The following is a 13,689-nucleotide window of genomic DNA, read 5'->3' as shown; positions in this document are numbered from 1 at the left end:
CCATGCAAATCCCACTCACCTGTCAAACAGCCTCGTGGTCCATGTCCCTACATAGTCTGACCTGCGCTTGCAACCGCCTCCAGGTCGGCGGTTTTCATCATACAACCGGTACATACCTGCACCCCGATACCATTCCTCAACGAGCCGACAACCCCGCAGACATGAAGCGTCGGCCGCTGCGCGCCGCCGGCGGCTTCGGGCTCTACGCGCTGTGCATCTGCCTGTCCACCATCGCGCTGCAGGCGCTCACGTCGCCGTCTCCGTCTCCGTCGCCCTCGTCCTTCCTGGACGTGCACTCGCTGCTCTGGGCGCAGCCGGCGCCGCTCTCGGCCGCTGACCTGCGGCTGCGCAACCTGTCGGTGCACCGCGTGCGCTACGTGGACGACGCGGCAGCGGCGGCGGTCGAAGAGCAGGAGAGCGAGAAGCAACAGGTCGGAGTCCGCCAGGCGCTGACGGACCTGCTGACCGCGAGGCCCCGCGCCAGCGAAGTGTCGAGCGTCGTGGCGACGTGGGAGGACCACCCGCTCGCGGCGCACGCTCGCGCCAAGGAGGCGCGGCTAGAGGAGGTGGAGCAGGAACAGGAGCAGGAGGAAGAGCAGGAAGAGCAGGCAGCAGCAGCGGAAGCGACGGCCGAGTCGTACGCGTACGAGGTGCAGATCTGGGTCACTGGGTGGGGGCTGGACGCGCTCTGGAACCCGGCCAACAGGCGGGTGGTGACGAGGGACCCGTTCCTCGTGCTGGCTGACTTGCCGCGCGCGCACGAGATGGGCTTCCGCGTCAGGATGAAGGCCCGGCAGACCAGGAGGTCGCTGCTCGGATTCTTGCTGCCCGCGGGCTTCTTCTCCACCGAGACGGACGGGCCGTGGAGTGACGCGGCCACGCTGTCCCCGACAAGGGACGATGAACTTGAAGCTATTGTTACGTCATTGGCGAGCAACAAGCCGCTGCTGTTGCTACTCGCGGTGTGTATCGGGTCGGGCTGCCTCGTGGTGGCGCAGCTGTATTTCAGACGGAGGCTGGCGGTCGCTCGACAACGCAAGCTGCTCAAGATGCAGTCGAACCGAAGGTCGTCGTCGTCCGAGAAGGACTTTGCCGCCAAGGACGCGAGCGAGACTACCGACAGCAGCAGCGAGGACGGCGGCAGGTCGGTGCAGGAGCTGGAGCACGAGATCCGCGACCTCCGTCAGGAGCTGGCGGACTCGGAGGACGAGGTGCGGCAGCTCATGCTGTTCAGCGGCTACGGCATCGAGACGCTGGCGCCGCACGATCTGGAGCAGTTGGAACGCGAGCTCAAGCACACGCTCAGGCGTATCCACCACCTTAAGAAGCACGGGGCCGCAGCACCGGAACTGGCGAGCAGCGAGACCGATCCGCGTGTAGACGAGCAGCGGGAGAGGCGGCGGCACAAGCAGCGAGACGCGCTCCCGATGAGCCCCATCTACGAGCACCGGTCGTTCTGAACGTCCGTCGACGCCAGTCATTTATTTATCTATTGCAACCAGGGCGGACCTATACAACCGAGGGTGTACTTACATGGTTAGTAGCTGTCATCTCATCGCCAAACTTCAAAGTGAGACCCTCGAAGTGTAGCCATGTCAATCCATTGAAAGCGTCCAGCACACTCGACCTCACCGTGTTTTGACACTTGAACTTGCGCTCTTGATGTGCGTCACACCGCTTAGCGCACACAAGCGCCACACAAAATCGAGCCGAGTCTCTAGTCACTCCTCCATCGACGCCGGAATCAAGCCCAGCATGATGCTGCCCAAGCGCTTCCCGACCCTCGTGGCCCGCGCCGCCCGCCAGAGCGCGCGCTCTATCGGTGCGCCCGCATCCGCAGCAGCCACCTCTTCCACCTATGATAGTACCTAACGCTCATTGCTCTGTGTGTGTCGATCACCGCAGCCCGTCGCCAGTCTCGATCGCTGTTGACGCTGACGCAGGCGCGTCCCGTGACTGCCGCCGCCCCCCGCGGCCTGCAGAGCGCTGCGTTCCCGTCGCTGCACTCAGGTGCCGCTTCCTTCTTCAGCTCGCAGGCTGGAGACCGCGTGGTGGCCGTGGGCGACCGCGTGTCGCTGCACATGGACGGCAAGCTGTCGGGCGGCGAGTCGCTGCCCAAGACGCAGGAGGGCGCCCCGCTCAAGTTCGTGGTGGGCAGCGGCCAGGTGCTGCCGGGTGTGGAGGACGCCGTGCAGGGCATGGCCAAGGGCGAGACCAAGACGGTGGAGCTCCAGCCGGCGCAGGCCTTCGGCGCCGACAAGCAGATCCTGTCGGTGCCGCTCAAGGAGATGAACCTGCCCGAGAAGGAGCGCGAGATGCTCGCGGTTGGTCAGGTGCTGGAGCTGGCGGGCGGCGAGCGTGCCCGCATCGTCAAGCTGACCGACGACACCATGGACATCGACCTGGCGCACCCGTACGCCGGCCAGTCGCTCACGGTGACGCTGGAGGTGGTGGACCACGAGCTGCACTCGGAGCTGCACGTGGAGGAGCGCCTCGTGCTCCCCGAGGTGATCGAGGAGGGAGACAACGTCACCTTCCCCAACCGCGGAGACACCATGGTCATGCACTACACGGGCAAGCTCGCGGCGGACGGCAAGGTCTTCGACTCGTCCCGCGACCGCGGCCAGCCGTTCCAGTTCCAGATCGGCGTCGGCCAGGTCATCCGCGGCTGGGATGAGGGCGTCATGCGCATGAGCAAGGGCATGAAGGCCACGCTCAACATCCCGTCGGCCAAGGGATACGGCAAGGCCGGCGCTGGCGGCGTTATCCCCCCTGACACCGACCTGGTCTTCGAGGTCGAGCTGCTGGACATCGTGCGTCGCTAAGTCTACAGATCATTGTCCGTAGCCTGTACACACAGGATATAATCGTGTTGATACGACCCATGTTTGGAACCCAGTGAGTGACATCCACAGCCCTGTTTCGCAGCTATATTTCTATATCTTCCCTTCACACGTCCGTGTTAATCGGTTCATCGTCCGATTCATCAAGGTACGCCTTCAGATCTCCGTACTTGGCCACCTGTCCAATGACGATTATGGCAGGCGAGTACTTCTTCCCCTCCGTCTTGGCCGCAATGTCCTCCAGCGTGCCCAGCAGCAGCACCTGATCCGGATTTGTGCCCGAGTGAATCAGCGCCACAGGAGTCTCCTTCTGCCTGCCGCTCTCCACCAAACTCTCACAGATACTGCCGATCGTCCGCGTGGCCATCAGCAGCACGATGGTCTCCACCTTCGCCAGCGTCTCGAAGTCCATCTCCGCCGGCTGATGGCCCGAGATGACCACGAAGTTGGTGCTCAGCGTCTTGTGCGTCACCGGGATGTTGGCCGTGGCGGGCACCGCCAGCGCTGACGAGATGCCCGGCACCACCTCGAACTTGCACTGCGCGCGCACCAGCGCTCGGATCTCCGAGTGCACGCGGCCGAAGACCATGGGGTCTCCGCCCTTGAGGCGGACGACGATGTGGCCGAGGCGGCACTTGCTCACCAGGACGGCGTCGATGTCCACCTGCTTGGCCGAGTCCTTCTTGCCCCCGCGCTTGCCCACGTACACCACCTCGCAGTCCTTGGGGATCAGCGCGTACACCTCCGGGCCCACCAGGTCGTCCACCACCACGACTGTGGCGCTGGCCAGCAGCCGCCGCGCCTTGAGCGTCAGCAGCTCCGGGTCGCCCGGGCCGGCGCCCACGAGGTACACGGTGCCGCTGGAGGCCCGCGCGCGCAGCTGCCGAGTGCGGAGGCGAGGGAGCACCACCTGCGAGACGAACACGGACAGCAGCGCGCCGGACAGCGCGCCCAGAGCCACGTCGCGCACAGGCATCGTTAGCGTAGCTGCTCACTGACGTTCCGGCGGTTTGACTAATGAAATCGTGCGGATGAAGTCGCTGGTGTGCGCCACACCGAAAGTGACCTCGAAGGTGTCGCAGCTGTAGAAAATTCCTCTGTAGGAACATTTTTTTTTCATAAGGGTGGTGCTTCATTCATTGATGGACGTAATGATGTGTAAGTTCACGACGCAGCAGACTACCGAGGGGATACATGTAGGGAGGCATTACCACGCGATCTGGTGGGACGAAAACGCGAACACAGCGAGGTCGCATCGTACGCGCTTGCTTCTCTTCGCCGTTCCTGCGGCCTTGGCTGGGGTTGCGGCGTGTGCAAGTTCTTGTTCGAATAGATAGATGCGACGAAGCAGTCACAGTGCCTTCCCGCCCACGAAATGCCACGCAAAACGCTGCACTCGCACGAACGTGACGCCTCTCACGACAAAGGTTTAGCTCATCTAAATCTCAAAGCGGTGCGCTGTCGAGAGCTGGTCGTGCGGTACTGCAGCGCTATAGAAATCCTGCGCCGTCATGGTTTTTGTGTCGGTGGTCGCGGCTGTCTGGTTCGATAGACCGTGAACAGGGATCTCCTCCTCCAAAATCAAATGCTGCAGTGCGTCATGAGACGCGGCGGGAGCTGCCGGTCCTGCACTGTTCACGGCGTCGTATGCAGCAGCCGCGACCGCACTCTCTGCCTTGCTCTCCTCACCCAAGTCCAGCGGAAGACTCATCAAGGAGCCCGCATCGTTAAGCGACGCAAGCTGTTGCTCGAATGAGTCCATGGAGTTCAGCTTCTGGTTACTGCCGTCCACAAGCTGCTGCTCGAAGATACCCTCTCCGTTCACCGACAAGCTGCTGAGGCGTCTTGTCAGACCCCCGTTAATCCAGGAATCATCAGGCTCCACATCAGCCGTAATTGAGCGAAGACTAGCACTCTTCGTATCTCCAAGACTCAGCATTTTGTTCAACATCCGGTGCGGAGGACGTCCCAACGGGTTGGCAGATGATTTGGATGCCGTCGAGTCCTCAGCAGCAGATCCGGCCATTGCGTGGACACCCGACTGTGACTCCATCCTCAGGATCGCAGCATCAATGTCATCTCCAAGATCGCGCAGGCTCGTAGCGGAAAGCATGCTCTTGAAGCTACCATTGCCGAGCGAGTTGTTCGAGTGCCCACGCAAGAACTCGTTCAGAATCATGACGTCCTCCTCGCTCATTTTCTCGTCCGTCTCGTCCTCAAGCGGAGATAGAATCGGCTCCAAATTAACTTGGGTCGCACCAATTGCGTTGTTGCTGACTGGCAGAGGGTGGTGCGGCATTTCCACCTTCACGGGCTGAGCAGGAGTAACGTACGGCATCTTCGGTCGAACAGGTGAAGTTGAAACTGGCGGAGCGTCATCCGTATTCAAAAGCCGCGGGCGGCCGAGCTTTGTGTATGTCTTCTGATTCGGATTCAGTGCCTTCCATCGGAGTTTGACTGCGTCTTCTGTGCGGCCCTGCACACCCGAGCATCGCCCTTCAATTAGCATCGTTATGACACATCAAACTCAATCCAAGATCACCTACCGGCAGGAGCTCCGCAATCTGCGTCCAGCGGTTGCCATACTTCTCGTACGCCTGCTGGATGGCTTCGTCCTCTTCCTCCGTAAAAGGCCTGTCGGCAGATTTTAGTTGGATAGTCTGCTTAGTCAACGCTCCAAACCTCTCGGCAGATTAATGCACGTCATGGATCACTCACGATTTGTTAATGCTCGGGTCCAACCGGTTCCGCCAGCGCTCCCGGCACTGCTTCGCGCTGAAACACAAAGCACCGCAGCACACACGCACAATGTCAGCCCCAAACTGTCCCTTGAAGTCGCAGTAAAGCCACGCACGTTCGCCCGGGGATGTTGTTGGACACCTGGCGCCAGTTGTCGTAGCCCTTGAGCATCATCTCCATCAGCAGCGCGTCCTCCTCCACCGACCACGGGCCCTTGACCAGCCCGGGCTTCAGCACCTTGTTCCAGCGCTGCAGACACTGCGCGTTGTCGCGGCCAGGCACGCGCTCCGCCACCGCCTACAGCAGCAGCAACAGCAACAAGCAGCTCTTAGTCACGTCCAGCCAAGGGAGAGAGAGAGACGACAGGCAGGCAGGAAGGCGGCGCACCATCCAGTTGCGGTGGCCCAGCTCGGCCACCGCCTTCTTGAGCGCCTCGTCCTGCTCGGGTGTCCAGCGCTTGCTGACGACGCCGCCGCTCTTCTTCTTCTGGGCCTCGCCGGCCTGGTCCGCCAGCGGCTCGGCGCCCACGGCGTCACGTCCGCGCTTCCTGCTCGCACACGCAGCACGTCAGTCGTCTGACCATCACTCTGACTTTTTACTCCTGCGTACACTGCTGACTCGGCCACTATAAATACACAAGAAGGAGGAAGGCGATTAATAATCATTGCTGCAGCTCAGCTTAGAGGCAGATAATGGGCGGATCCCTCTTTAGGCCAATCAGCGCTGGCGGGGCAGCTGAGCGCTGGCCAAGGGCTTGTCTTGCTTACCCATGGTAGGAGACCCGTGAGAGGTGGTCGAGAGCTCTGGGGCGTCTGCTGGGTGAGGTCTCCACTGCCGCTGCCGCTGTCGACGCCTGCGCTGCTTCCTAGCGGGCTTCTCCACGACCGCGGGACTTGGACTGAAGAGTGAGACTCGACGGCGCGATGGGCTGGGGGCACCGTTCTGCGGAAAGACAGTGTACCCACGTCTGATTGGCGCAAAAGGCGTCACCTGAGTTCTCACCTCATTCGTTGATATTGGATGGAAATTCGGGGATTGGATGGAAATCAGGTAGCTACATCCATGTGTTACACACAACGCGCACGCCTCCTCCGGATGGCTACATGGCATTTGTTTGCTAAGGTAACTCTCCCACCACCATGCTGCTACAAGGATTGTGGTTCAGCTGCTGTGACTCATGCACACGCCGCCGGACAAATGCACACGGCGCGAATATTTCAGCGCGCTGTTACTGTACTCAGCTCCATGTTGCCTTTCCACCGCTGAAGTTTGAAAAAATGTACTATAGTCGGATTCTTTCGCGTTGCTCACTGCAAAGCTCCGGTCCACCTTTGAACTCGGTTGATTATATCTCCACAAATCTACTGCCTGGTGATGGCTTTGTGTCGTGCGTAGTGCTGGCAATCGATACTCATCGTTAATATCGACTGAGGGCTATTAACGATAAATATCCTCTAATATTCGAATGTAAAGTCGCCGTGTACGGAAAATCGAGTTAGCATTACCATTTGATCGTAAACGTGTATATCAGCTTAAGAATGAGGAATGTTCTCTGGGTTTTATCCAGAGTTGTTGGGGCGAAACGAGTGCAGGTGCAAATCACAATAATAATATTACTATAGTAAAGTGATTTGCACCTGCATTCATATTATATTATAAACACATACTTAAGTATTGTAAGCCTGAGTCACTTATAAGGGGCAAAAGAATAATGTATCGGTACGAACCCTGTTAGGTTTTCTACCGATGTGGATAGTATATTATCCAGTTGCGTGTTGCTTGAATCTTTTAGGGACGACGTCGCGTGACAAGAACAACCTGGATGTTGATTGTAGCCATTTAGCGCTAACTTTCGCGTAACATGAAACGGAGAGTCCATAGTCCACAGATTAAGGCTACCGTACTAATAAATAATTTTGTAAGATCATGCCAATGTCGGCGCGAAATCTAATATAGAGATCGACAACAAAACATAAACCTAGCAATACAGCTTCGACATTGATACAGCTTCGACATGGATTGTACCTGCTAACCCCAAGATCGGGAGAAATTAAAGTTGTTGATTGATTCAAATTTTGACAAAATCTATCTAAAGATACAAATCGCTCAATCGCTGTGTGTGGTATACACGTCGACATTCTGTAAACAACCAACCACGAGATGTGAAGAGTACAACCCGAGTTGCACGTGTGTCATTGATCCTCCCAATTGCTACAACGACAAGTTTGGAAGTGTTTATTAGCATTGAGGTGGCGCACCAGGGATTGGAAGCCATGATACGCACCCCACGAGCAATTTCCATTTTGTATAGCTCTACCCTACTCCACGACCGGCACAGTAGAAGCCTACACTGTCCCCCCAGACCAAAGCATCGCCTCTAGTAATGCTGAATTGCCAACACTCGTCCTACTCAGCTTATAAAATGAAAATAAAGACGTCGATGGCCCCCACTTCATCCGCACGAGCCGCACAAGCACTTGGTCCGCCCTCGCTTCAGGTTACGTTTCACTGTTGGCTGCTGGCCTGACAAATCGTTCACCAGCATGCCACACCGTACACTCGCTGCTTACTAATACATCTTGCCCTTCCGAATCGGGCGCATGAGATCGGAGTCCAGCAGGTCGTCAATATCGTTCGAGATATTGCCCAGCTCGTAGGAGATTCCGTTCGAGTTCCGTCGCGGCTGGGACCGCACTTGCTCAAAGTCGAGCGAGTGCGTCAAGTTGCGTCCACTGTTCGTCTCGAAGTTGTGCTGCGAGTACACGTTCGGTTCCACTGGCAAACTGGCGATGCGGTCTTCTTCCTGGATTACAGCATCGCCACCGGTCGGTTTTTGGGCACGCCAACTGTCAATCAGTCCCTGAAACAAGTGCTTGTCCTCGTGATCCAGGTTTTGCACTGCCTTTTGCAACGACTCCGGGTTCTTGAATGAGCTGGTTAAGCTGTCCATCATACTGCTCGCACTGGAAAGCCGACCTCTCTCGCCTCTGTCCTTCGATATTGAGACCGTTGCGCGGAACATTTCATCGAGCTCGCCACTTGCAAGAAGGTCTTCTGGTGACATGTCTGTGAATGAGCTCAAGCCGCGTGCGCTGCCAAAGCTCAGCAAACTGTTCGAATGACTGCGAAGCAGCTCCTTGAGGATGGCGGCATCGTTCATTTCATCCTCTGCTTTCACTTCATCGCTCAGCGGCTCTACGATCGGCTCGGGATACTGTGTCGGCATTGGTACGTGTGTCGTCGGCAAAGGCTCGTCAGGGTGTGGCATTCCCATTTGTGGGGGGTGCAGAGGCGGCATCGGCATCGGGGTGATTGGTGTGCTGTTGGGTTGGTACGGGATCGGAGCAGGGTAAGCACTGTTATACGCCGGCATCTCGGGCATCGTAATAGGACCGTTCATCAGCGTTGCTGCAACATCATCGGGAGTCGGTGGTGCGGTCGATCGCTGCTTGTTCACTGTCATACCAGGCATGAGTTTGGGACGGCCAGGTTTCGCCCTCACCTTCTGGTTCGGGTTGAGTGCCTTCCATCTCAACTTCACCGCGTCTTCCGTGCGGCCGGGCAGCAGCTCGGCGATCTGCGTCCATCGGTTCCCCATCTTCTCGAACCCTTCCTGGATAATAGTGTCTTCCTCAGGCGTGAAGGGTCTACAAGATCATCACCAAGCACCAAACACGTCATTAAAGCTCGCTTGGTCATAATAAACACCTCCCCCGCGACGTACGATTTGTTGATGCTCGGGTCCAAGTGGTTTCTCCATCGCTCGCGGCACTGCTTCGCTCTGCAAAAACCAGCCACAACGACACACCCGTGAGCATTTCCTCCCCTTCCCGTCCCCAAGCCCGGCACTCCGAGCGCCGCGTACGTTCTGCCAGGGATGTGCGCCGCCACTTCTCCCCACGAGTGGCAGCCCTGCAGCACCATCTGCTCGAGCGTGCTGTCCTCCTCGAAGGACCAGTGGCCCTTGACCAGCCCGGGCTTGAGCACCTTGTTCCAGCGCTGCAGGCACTGCGCGTGGTTGCGGCCGTCCACGCGCGAGGCGATGGCCTTCCAGTTGCGCTGGCCGAACTCCTCCACGGCCTTGCGCAGCGCGTCGTCCTGCTCGGGCGTCCAGCGCTTGCCCTTCTCCTCCTCGGCGCGCGGCTTCTGCGCGTCGCTCGGCACCTCGTGGAACGAGCGCAGCGCGTCGTCCGCCGCCTCGCGCTCGCGCTTGCTGCATTCATTCAAGCACACACACACACACTGTCAGCCCGGCGTTTCAGTTTCAGAGCGGTCGGAAGGAAGGACCTACACTCCTGGTTCCGCTGCGCAATATGCAACACCAGACCGACCGACAGACAGACAGACACAACGTTAGCCGCTCGAGCTCCTTGGGTGGGCGAGGCGGCGCACACGCACCCATAGAGCTGTGCTGGATCCTGCGCTCCTGTAGTGTAGCAAGCGCCCCCTGTTCCCTAGCGGCAGCCGGAGTGCGAGTGACGGAGGGGCCTTGCAGCTTCTTCCAGCGGCGTTAGCTTGGGCTTGGGCGGGTCGCTGAATTATGGCCCCCCAGATGCCAAGAAAAAAACCGGTTTCGGCCAATCGCCGCGGCGCTCAGGACCTGGAGCCGCGCAACTTCAAGTTGTCCCCCGGTGTATAGGGCGCGCAAAGTGTCCACGTTGCCGGTGTCGTCGTGCATTTGTATCGCGGCGATGGACGAGCAATCCAAGCCGCGGGGTTGAAGTCGGCCGCGCCGACCAGGTCTGCGCGCGGGACGATTGGCATGGCGGCGCACGACACTTTTTGCAGCGCCGGAGTACAAGCCATGCTTTGGCGTCGTGGTGAGATACGACTATCGGGAGCGAGGTTTGACAACACGCGCGTTATCGCGTGTGCTAGTAGGGTAGGCAGCGTTATCGCGGGCGGAGTACATGAAGGCAGGATAGGCCACGTGTGCTGATCACCGAAAGTTCAGTTTCCCCCAAGCACCAAAACGTCAGCAAGTCGGTAGCGGCAACTTCAACCACCGACTGTCACGACAGATCATACATACTGTCGCTACGGCCGCCGGTGCTTCTCAACGTTGAAGGTAGGGTCTCGTCTTCGAGTGTCTGCTAACGATAAACCCAGGCGTCCATGTTGTAAAGCCTCTTGATGTGAACAGGGACAGCTCGTCACGGGTGCTGTCGGTTGATGACGTCGTCGGCCGAGTGTCGAGACAGCTGACGTCTCCCTCCAATTGGCAGTCATAGCTGTGTGCGTCAGACATAGAGTCTTACGTATCCCCCCTGCTGCAGCCGACCGACCGAGGTCTCACGTGACAACTCGCCTCTGATCGCCGCCATGCAGGGCGCCACCACCCCCCGGGCGGCGGACACCCCGTCCGAGAATGTTGTGCAGACTGTCGATGGACAGAAGATCGTGCGCGTGTGCGACGCCAGACTAGCCTACGGCGACGTCGTGGGCGACGAGAGCTTGAGCGGGCAGATCATGAGCGCGGGGCCCATTCTCGACCTGATCGACCGGTTTGCCGGCGCCCTGGCTGAAAAGTACGGACTCAATGCGATGTTCTGCGGCGGATTTTGATAGCGTCTTATTACTTGTATTATAATACTTGTTCGTCTTTTGGGGTGGCGTGATGCAGTGTCACGGTGGACCAAGGCATCGCCACGGTCTCGATCGACCGAGTTGATATCAAGAGCCCAACTGCTCACGGAGACCTGCTGCAATTGGAAGGAGAGGTGATCCACACCGGGCGGTCGTCGATGGTCATTCAGGTGGGGTTTTCGCTCTGGGGGGCGTTCTTCCTGTCATTCGCTGTTTATCTGATGATTCTGGGTCTGTAGATGAACGGCTGCCGCTATGACCTGGACCAAACCAGGTTCATCGAGGTGCTAGCGCATTTGCAACGTTCGTGGTAATCGACTACAAGACTTTGCGGCCACGACCGGGCTTGCCCAGGTTTGTACACCCGACAGATCGGACCTACGTGTCGAGACATGAGGCAGTCGCGATGCAGCGCAAGGAACTTGCCGCGCCCTGGCGCGACATGCAGCTGAAAGTGGATGAGCTGCCTCACGTTTCAGCGGACATGGTCCAAGCTTTCAGATGCGATCACGCGGAGCTGGTTCCTGTGCAGGACACGTTACTTGAGGTTCGGACGACCTTCTTGCCCAAAAACTTAAACGCCACCAACACCGTTTTCGGTGGCGACGTGTCGCATTTATGGTACACGGGAACTGATTCGTGGGTATGAAAAGTTTGTTGATATCTAATGACATACTTCTGTCTTGTTTCGTGTCGCAGGATAAAGTGGCCTTGCAATGCGCTAAAGGTTTCACGAGAAACAGGAACATGACGACGGAGTCAATGAATCGGATCTCTTTCAAGTTGCCGATTCACATCGACGACATCGTCACCATGCTTGCGCGTGTTTGCAGTGTTCGGTGAGTGCATGAGCCGTGCTTGTAGAGCTGTAAGGAACTGACATTGTGTTGCGCGTGAAGTGAGTTCAATTTGGAAGTCGAGGTCGAAGTTTTCATCTCGCACGTTCGCACGTGCTGGCCCGGTATGTGACTTTCCGGGTACGTACACTGTGGTTCTTGTGTTCACATCGGCAACGAATTACGCGGTAGATAACGTTGTGGCAGCGTTACGAGGATTAAAACAATACGTCGAGATAGACAGCGACTGGAGCTTTATTTTAAGGTACCGAGCTGCGTCAATAGACTATTACAGCCCCAGCTAGGGTACTGCTGCATTCGAAAAATAGATTTACGAAGATTTTCAAGTTAAACTCCTTTAGAAATTGACATCATTTAGAAATGACCATTTCCAGAAAATTCATGATAGGAAATCTGGCGATGCTGCTGGTGCTGCTAGTCGCCTCCCTGCTCTTCCTGGCGTCCCCGGCGCCCGCCTCGCCGTCCCTTCATGCCTCACCCGTCGTGGAGCTGCGTCCCGAGTCGCCGCTGTCGTCCCAGCGTGTGCGGTACGGCGAGCCGCAGCTCTACCGCGTGCTGGATCTCCAACCTGACAAAGTCTACGACATCAAGGTGTCGTACCCGGCGACGCAGCCGTCGCTCTTCTCGCTGCAGGTGGAGCAAGTGCTGCTACCGCTGCCCGTGGCGGGCGAGGACAAATTTGACGTTAGTACCGAAAATGTTGCGGTAAATATCATGAAAAGCAAGACCATGCCAACTCGACGCCGGGTGTTGAACACGGCCAAACTTCGCCTCCACCCGAAGGAGATGGAGACGCACGAGTCGGTTCGATACCGTCTGGAGCCGTCGGGGGCGGCCGTGGAGGTGGAATTTTCACTTACGGCCCAAGTGGAGGGAGTCCGCCGGCCTGACTCGAAGCTGAAATTTGACGAGTGCGTGTTCGACATTGTGGTGGAGGAGATGCTGCTGGAGGCGTTCCCGAGAGATACGCTGGTGCTTATTGGCTGGCTGGTGGTGCTGCTGGCTTTGAGTGCAAAGTGGGTGTTGCCGTATTTGGAGAATAAAATTGCACTTGGGTGTGTGGAGGACCGCGTGAAGGGAGCGGAGACCAAAGAGTCGTAACGTTTAGTGATGGAGTGGCGTCGTCAAATAACGGTTTAAATAAAACATAATGAAGAAAGATAAAGACCGGGTGTTGTAAAATAAGGCTGGATGACGGTGCCAAGATGAAATCGACAAGAGAGCGACAAGGTTCATACTTGCTTTCTCGTGCTTGCTTTCGTGTAGCGATTGAGACGTTATTGAGTATTTATTGTGACGTGACAGCAGTGCATATCACTGCTTCCTGTTGCAAAGCGAGTATAAAGATCGAACTGTCTTTCATTTTAAACGGCGAGATCGTTTCGAGTTACCATAGACACTTGCGAAGAAAATTGCTTGGCATCTTTGCTGGAGGATAAAGGACGTATCTGTATTTCTGCACGGAAGTAATTCATAGTAAGACTCGATTTCGGAACATTGCCACATTGCAAGCTATAATGACGAAATTGACTCGATAAAGAGAAAATTTCTGTAGCTATTTGTGACGGTCACGACGATCGAGGTTGTAATCGATGAAATCCTGCCCGAGGTGGTCGTTGTTCGCGAGGTCCTTGGAGCTTCAAAGTAGCTCACCTTTCGGAAAA

General features: G+C 57.3%; 7 protein-coding genes across 8 annotated transcripts; 4 read left to right on the top strand and 3 right to left on the bottom strand.

Moving 5' to 3' along the window:
• Positions 1-161: 161 nt before the first annotated feature.
• IUM83_14696 (Tetrapyrrole (Corrin/Porphyrin) Methylase) lies at positions 162-1,460 on the top strand (the record flags this gene model as incomplete). The annotated part of the gene is made up of 1 exon (XM_067939463.1): positions 162-1,460. The coding sequence occupies one exon, from the start codon at positions 162-164 to the stop codon at positions 1,458-1,460; it is 1,299 nt and encodes a 432-aa protein (XP_067786079.1).
• A 295-nt stretch (positions 1,461-1,755) lies between these two features.
• Positions 1,756-2,825, top strand: IUM83_14695 (FKBP-type peptidyl-prolyl cis-trans isomerase; the record flags this gene model as incomplete). The annotated part of the gene is made up of 2 exons (XM_067939462.1): positions 1,756-1,822; positions 1,906-2,825. The coding sequence occupies 2 exons, from the start codon at positions 1,756-1,758 to the stop codon at positions 2,823-2,825; spliced, it is 987 nt and encodes a 328-aa protein (XP_067786119.1).
• Positions 2,826-2,949: 124 nt separating this feature from the next.
• Positions 2,950-3,819, bottom strand: IUM83_14694 (putative secreted RxLR effector protein; the record flags this gene model as incomplete). Its single annotated transcript, XM_067939461.1, has 1 exon — positions 2,950-3,819. One exon carries the CDS (start codon positions 3,817-3,819, stop codon positions 2,950-2,952), a length of 870 nt encoding a protein of 289 aa, XP_067786118.1.
• Positions 3,820-4,281: 462 nt separating this feature from the next.
• On the bottom strand, positions 4,282-6,353 carry IUM83_14693 (putative myb-like DNA-binding protein; the record flags this gene model as incomplete). The annotated part of the gene is made up of 7 exons (XM_067939460.1): positions 4,282-5,319; positions 5,390-5,477; positions 5,562-5,618; positions 5,698-5,879; positions 5,970-6,129; positions 6,192-6,207; positions 6,350-6,353. The coding sequence occupies 7 exons, from the start codon at positions 6,351-6,353 to the stop codon at positions 4,282-4,284; spliced, it is 1,545 nt and encodes a 514-aa protein (XP_067786120.1).
• Positions 6,354-8,151: 1,798 nt separating this feature from the next.
• Positions 8,152-10,022, bottom strand: IUM83_14692 (Myb-like DNA-binding protein; the record flags this gene model as incomplete). Of its 2 annotated transcripts, none has more annotated exons than XM_067939458.1 (5): positions 8,152-9,229; positions 9,307-9,363; positions 9,448-9,795; positions 9,870-9,886; positions 9,981-10,022. In XM_067939458.1, 5 exons carry the CDS (start codon positions 10,020-10,022, stop codon positions 8,152-8,154), a joined length of 1,542 nt encoding a protein of 513 aa, XP_067786010.1. The 2 variants fall into 2 exon arrangements, with proteins under 2 accessions (XP_067786010.1, XP_067786009.1); XM_067939459.1 differs by having other exon boundaries at positions 9,874-9,886; positions 9,981-9,984.
• Positions 10,023-10,904: 882 nt separating this feature from the next.
• Positions 10,905-11,482, top strand: IUM83_14691 (ATP-binding cassette (ABC) Superfamily; the record flags this gene model as incomplete). The annotated part of the gene is made up of 3 exons (XM_067939457.1): positions 10,905-11,110; positions 11,206-11,338; positions 11,408-11,482. 3 exons carry the CDS (start codon positions 10,905-10,907, stop codon positions 11,480-11,482), a joined length of 414 nt encoding a protein of 137 aa, XP_067786011.1.
• Positions 11,483-11,786: 304 nt separating this feature from the next.
• On the top strand, positions 11,787-13,126 carry IUM83_14690 (RxLR-like protein; the record flags this gene model as incomplete). Its single annotated transcript, XM_067939456.1, has 4 exons — positions 11,787-11,789; positions 11,868-12,007; positions 12,068-12,129; positions 12,414-13,126. The coding sequence occupies 4 exons, from the start codon at positions 11,787-11,789 to the stop codon at positions 13,124-13,126; spliced, it is 918 nt and encodes a 305-aa protein (XP_067786080.1).
• Between the last annotated feature and the right edge of the window lie 563 nt (positions 13,127-13,689).

Source organism: Phytophthora cinnamomi (assembly GCF_018691715.1).
Source record: "Phytophthora cinnamomi strain GKB4 chromosome Unknown Contig71, whole genome shotgun sequence".
Taxonomy (NCBI): Eukaryota; Oomycota; class Peronosporomycetes; order Peronosporales; family Peronosporaceae; genus Phytophthora; species Phytophthora cinnamomi.
Note: the sequence above shows the minus strand (reverse complement) of the source record. Positions and strands in the feature narration are given on the sequence as shown.